Source organism: Dinoponera quadriceps, unplaced genomic scaffold (assembly GCF_001313825.1).
Source record: "Dinoponera quadriceps isolate SergipeBrazil2010 unplaced genomic scaffold, ASM131382v1 scaffold809, whole genome shotgun sequence".
NCBI classification, from domain to species: domain Eukaryota; kingdom Metazoa; phylum Arthropoda; class Insecta; order Hymenoptera; family Formicidae; genus Dinoponera; species Dinoponera quadriceps.
In genome coordinates, this window is record NW_014554917.1 from 198,629 (window position 1) to 204,383 (window position 5,755).

Below are 5,755 nucleotides of genomic sequence, written 5' to 3' on the forward strand. Positions count from 1 at the left end.
AAGTAACGAGACGAGCGTATTTTAATCTTAGGAATTGTACGTGATAGAATTCAATCGAATATTCAAACATTCAGATATCGAACACAATACAAATAGAGTTTGAGAAGAATTTCCTTTGTAGATATTTTTCAAATAATAAAATTAATAAATGTATATCTTGCGTTTATGACTTATGTTTCATGTTATTTTGGGTTATTTTATGTCATGAAAAATGTATATGTACATGTATATGAAACGATGAAAATAAATAAAACTCTTAAGAATTATATGAATTAAAGTTTTTGTTTTTAGTCGGAAATTACCGAGATCGCGCGACGTTATACAAGCTGAGCCTTCGACGTCGTTATTTTCGTAAAAGACTGATAAAGTTTTGTAAAAAGGATCGATTTTTCGCGAGTATTTTTACGTGGATACTCCTTCAAAGAAAAGGATGTTCCACTTTGCACGAACAATTTATATCTTACTAAGCACTTCAGAGAGAGAGAGAGAGAGAGAGAGAGAGAGAGAGAGAGAGAGAGAGAGAGANCGAACGAGGTTAAATATAAGTATTAAAGTTACGAGAGTCTATAAGTTCGAAGAAACGCGCGTGCGAACAACAGCAACAGCGGTGATAACGATACAATTCAGAATGCAACTCGCAGGCCACCGTCGTAACAGAGGCACCGACGATCATCGCTAATCGGCACCATATGCGAGATGTTTGCGGACGAGCACATCTCGCGAGAATGTTCATGTATAATCCGATCTTTCCAGTCCAGAAGCTCATTATCGAAATTCTTCGCGTTAAGTTCTCCGCGCCACTTCGCGCTCACTCGCGCGCGCGATCTTTAAAAATATTTCAATGTCATCAGCGTCGCGTCAGGAACGATCGTCAATCGTCACTGATAAGCGTCTCGTTCTACGTGGCAGGTGAAATCCACGTCGCACTAAGCGCTTATGCGCAACGAACGAATAAACGGAAAACGATATGCCGTGATTACGTCTCGATTACGACGCCAGAGAGAGAGAGAGAGAGAGAGAGAGGAGGGGGTGGGGACAGCAAAGCGACTCGACCTCGACATTCGATTTCTTCGGTGACGGTAAATGTCATCTTTCTCTCCAAAAAAAGACGAAGATGACGACGGCGGTAAGTTGACTTTGACGACGATGTCCTTCCGCAATAATGCGATTCACTCGTCCATTTGCAAACAACAATTATTCTTGCGTAACGATGATGTCGCGGAGGCTCACGAAGCGGGGCTCACGGCGCGGCCGCGGCGTGCTTCACCGCTGAACGCACGGTTGACCGATTCTGTCCGTCTGTTTGTCCATCATGACGATCGATGTTATCGTGTGCAGAGAATCATACGGTTGGAGCTAAATGCGCACGCGATATGATTATACGAGGTAAACGTCTTTCGCCAAGGCGGAATAACACGTCGACCTGATCGAGAGCGGCTTTAGCCAAGTTTGGCCGCTTCGCTCGTTCCTTCCGCATGGTAAATGTATTCCCCGCTACACCGCGCCTTTCGGCAAGTGCAAATTATCATTGCGCGGCCGGAAAAATACAAAGCACGAAGGATCGTCGCGGAATAGATATTCAGATGCGACGATGATTACAATCGGGGACAGTCGTAAGGGGGGGGGGGGGGGGCCCGAAGGTTCATCAGGGATTCACCGTAAATGGCGANATGGCGAATCGACAAGTCTCAAAAGTTGTGTGTCGTGCTGATAAAATGAAAAGCAGGAAAACTAAGAAAACATACAGTCGAAAGAACGCGATGTGACAGAGCCGCGGTTTGGCAGTCGAGCGAAGGGGGGAGGGAGAGAGAGAGGCGCGATCAATCGCGGGTTCCCGGCGAGGGAAAGCGATCCTCGCGAAGGAGCGTCATCGTCGGCCCTCCGAGCGAGCGTAGTTTGATCCTCGCGGTCAGCCGCGAGTTTGACAGTTCACGAGGTGACGGGGATATTGGGGTGTGGGAGGGAGCGGCGGGAAGCGTGCTGGGGCAGCGAGACCGTGACGCTGAGGTCCTCGGCGACGCCGGGCGCGTTCGCTGATCGCTGCGCGAGTCGACCTCGCGACATCAATGTCGTGTTCATCGGATGCGTGCTCCTGCATATACCACTTACCAGGTGCAACACAGTGTTGACGACCTCCCGATTGGACACCTGTCCCACCTCGATTAGACCGATCAGCACGGCGAACTTGAGGCTGTCGTTCATCGCCATCGCCACCACTTCCTCGGGCCGCTTGATGTCACTGAACGGCGGGCTCTTTAGGTCCGCCATCGCGACGGCGGTTTAACGCGAAGCGCGTCGCACGCGCGTCCACACCTGTGTGAGGAAACACAAGTCTACGATCGCTTCGCACGAGGTACGGTCCTATCAACGGGAGCGTTTCGCCGTCACATGATAATACAACACAAATTGATCTGCCATGTTAGAAAGTGGACACTGTTATGAGAGGCCTGCCAGCCGCGCCGGCCCGAATGTTCCTAGACCGCTGCCGCCGCGCGCGCGCCCACCGAACACACTGTGGCGCTGCTGCTGTCGCTGTCGACGAACGTTGTCGTGGATGGCGCTGAGCGCGCTGGATAGTACACCGACTTGTCGTCGTCGTTATTGTCGTCATCGCCATCGTGGGTATAGTTGTCGTCGTCATCAAGTAAAAAGTATCTGTATACATCTCGTCTAGTCGCGTAGCGTCGTGTCCTCGCAGTAAAAATGGCGACTGAGGATATTGACCGTGCTAAGGTATCGCATGAGTTTCTTCATTTTGTATGCTAATTGCTCGTTTTGCCAATATCGTAGGTAATAGTACGCTAACGTAGCATTTTTGCGATTTCACCGAATAATCCGAGGCATATTTATCCTTTATGTGTCACAGGCATCTCCTATTGTCTGTATACACACGCGTGTCATCGGGAAACTCATTCCCGTGCGATGCACTTCCGCTTTGCGATATGTTGAAACGCTCCTCTAATGTCGCGAAAATCGATGGATCTGTATTAATTGACTACTATTTTTCTCTCGTTCCCTTTCTCTCTCTCTCTCTTTCTCTCTCTCTCTCTCTCTCTGGGAGAAAGAGAGGAAGAGAGAGAAAAGATTTTGTTAAAATATAGGTTCAATTAAGGTAGTAAGTTTAATTCTACAGAGTTATTTGTCATTAATCCAAAGGTTCGATATGGCTTCCGAGTTGAAATATCAAATTAATCCAAAGATGTTGGTTCTCTCTTGGGTTTTTGTAACTGTACATCCATATTAAGTATGCTTACATTCTTTCCATCTATTTATAGACATAACTTGTTGTATTATTAAAGTCATAATGTCAATTACTCATTTCTGTTATCAGATTGAATGTATGATGCGTACTCTCAAGTTAGCTGGCCACGTTGGATTCGATAGTCTACCCAGTCAGTTGGTGAATAAATCAGTGCAAAATGGATTTTTATTTAACATTCTTTGCATCGGTATGATAAATGTTAATTTTTTTAAATATATATGTTAAGCTAATACTCCAAATCATATATTTAATCTTGATTTATTCCAACAGGTGAAACTGGACTTGGAAAATCCACGCTTATGGATTCTCTCTTTAACACAAGTTTTGAATCTAGTCCCAGTCCTCATAATTTACCATCTGTAAAACTCAAGGCGCACACTTATGAACTACAAGAGAGTAATGTTAGACTGAAGTTAACTATCGTCGACACAGTTGGTTATGGCGATCAAATCAACAAAGAAGATAGTTTTAAGGCTGTTGTCGATTATATAGATGCGCAGTTCGAAGCATACTTGCAAGAAGAATTGAAGATCAAACGCTCACTGTCGACTTATCACGACAGTCGTATCCATGTTTGCCTTTATTTTATATGTCCCACTGGTCACGGGTGAGTGTATACATGTTGATTTTGCAGGTTGTGTATCATTTATATATAATTATAATATAAATTATAGAAATTATTCTAATTATATTTATAATACTTTCAGCTTAAAGTCCATTGATTTAGTATGCATGAAGAAACTTGATACTAAAGTTAATATCATTCCAATTATCGCTAAGGCAGATACAATATCCAAGACTGAATTACAAAAGTTTAAAGTATGTAGCATTTTCATTATTTCGGTACATCCGTTATTTATAATATAACGTATCTTGTAATTGTAGGATAAATCGTTACGTTTCAGAGCAAAATAATATCTGAGTTGCAAAACAACGGAATACATATTTATCAGTTTCCCACTGATGATGAGAGTGTGTCGGAAGTAAATGCTACCATGAATACTCATGTACCATTTGCTGTAGTCGGCAGTACTGATTTCGTCCGAGTCGGCAACAAAATGATGCGCTCTCGTCAATATCCGTGGGGTACAGTTCAAGGTATGATAATAAATCCTCTCTGTAGTTGATGAATAGAACCATAAGTTGACACATTGAATTATTGTTACAGTCGAAAACGAATCCCATTGTGATTTTGTAAAATTACGTGAGATGCTAATAAGCACAAATATGGAAGATATGCGTGAGAAAACGCATTGCCGTCATTATGAACTTTATCGCAAAAAGAGATTGGAGCAGGTACATTTCATTATTTATTAGAAATTTCATTATTTCTTGGAAATTTCAGAAAATTTGTTTTTCTTATCACTATTCACATACATGCACATACATCATAAATTTCCAGATGGGTTTCAGCGATGTTGATAGCGATAACAAACCGGTAAGCTTTCAACAGACGTGTGAAGCGAAGAGATCCATTCATTTGCAAGAATTGCAACAAAAAGAGGATGAAATGCGGCAGATGTTTGTCGCTCGTGTGAAGGAAAAAGAAGCTGAACTAAAAGAAGCGGAGAAGGAGGTAACGATTCTGATTTTACGATCAACAAAATTGCCAATTGTCCATTGTTTAACAATAATTGTTTTACTAATATTTGTTAATCTTTAGCTTCATAGTAAATTTGACAAGTTGAAGAAGGATCATACAGAAGAAAAGAAAAAGCTAGAGGACAGTCGTAAGAAACTTGAAGATGATATATTGGAATTTAATAGACGAAAGGCACAATTTGCACAACAACCGCAACACCACACGTTGACGTTAGGCAAAAGCAAAAAAAAGTGAAGAATATCGATCAGAAAGATATCTTTTTATACCATTCAAACATGACTATGCATTTTATTTGCATCATTCATTTAAAAGTATTGTTATTTTAATTATCGTACATCTGATTATATAATATTTTATTTTTTACTGTACTATTTTATTATACTATTTTATTTTATCATAGTACTCAATTACCAAAAGTTTACCTAAGCATGCGCGAAAAAGTCTTGCTTAAAATCAAGTAGGACTTGTATTAAGTAGAAATAATATCCGTGGAAAAAGAATATAACCAAATTTTTACTTATGCCTTGCTTTATATATATAATGACCTTGACTTTATATGAAATATATATTTAGTATGCTAGCCAAAAAATTAGTTTCTTTCAACATTATATTATCGATCAATAGTTATATGACTTTTGCAATAATGCTATTAATAAACGGCGATATTGTTACCTATTTAAGAAAAAAATAATATCATCTGGATATTGCATTAGTCTTTGCAAATACTTCGTAATGTGTGTATTAAACATTTTTAATAACATTTCAATATTTTATCACCCATTAAAAAAATGATTATTTGCCTAATGATGATAATTTAACCCTTTCGTGCCTAGTGGAATATATATCCCAATCCTTCAAAAATTCATATCTTCCACAAAAATAAAGATAGC

General features: G+C 40.7%; 2 protein-coding genes across 3 annotated transcripts; one reads left to right on the forward strand and one right to left on the reverse strand.

Annotated features, from left to right (window-relative positions):
* Positions 1–1,929: 1,929 nt before the first annotated feature.
* Positions 1,930–2,501, reverse strand: LOC106742654. Its single transcript, XM_014615822.1, has one exon. The coding sequence runs from the start codon at positions 2,266–2,268 to the stop codon at positions 1,930–1,932; it is 339 nt and encodes a 112-aa protein (XP_014471308.1). The 5' UTR covers positions 2,269–2,501.
* Positions 2,502–2,597: 96 nt separating this feature from the next.
* On the forward strand, positions 2,598–5,385 carry LOC106742655 (septin-2). Of its 2 annotated transcripts, XM_014615824.1 has the most exons (9): positions 2,606–2,733; positions 3,157–3,244; positions 3,332–3,449; positions 3,533–3,869; positions 3,970–4,081; positions 4,168–4,360; positions 4,431–4,558; positions 4,665–4,838; positions 4,926–5,385. In XM_014615824.1, the coding sequence occupies exons 3-9, from the start codon at positions 3,341–3,343 to the stop codon at positions 5,097–5,099; spliced, it is 1,227 nt and encodes a 408-aa protein (XP_014471310.1). In that variant the 5' UTR covers positions 2,606–2,733; positions 3,157–3,244; positions 3,332–3,340; the 3' UTR covers positions 5,100–5,385. The 2 variants fall into 2 exon arrangements, with proteins under 2 accessions (XP_014471309.1, XP_014471310.1); XM_014615823.1 differs by lacking the exon at positions 3,157–3,244 and having other exon boundaries at positions 2,598–2,733.
* The last annotated feature ends 370 nt before the right edge of the window (positions 5,386–5,755 follow it).

Bases quoted from the DNA above. Each gene is read 5' to 3' on its own strand.
- LOC106742655 (XM_014615823.1), top strand. From the start codon at position 2,704: ATGGCGACTGAGGATATTGACCGTGCTAAG. The intron at 3,450-3,532 runs GTATGATAAATG...TTATTCCAACAG, and splicing joins ATTTAACATTCTTTGCATCG to GTGAAACTGGACTTGGAAAA. The intron at 4,082-4,167 runs GTATGTAGCATT...GTTACGTTTCAG, and splicing joins CTGAATTACAAAAGTTTAAA to AGCAAAATAATATCTGAGTT.
- LOC106742654 (XM_014615822.1), bottom strand. From the start codon at position 2,268: ATGGCGGACCTAAAGAGCCCGCCGTTCAGTGACATCAAGCGGCCCGAG.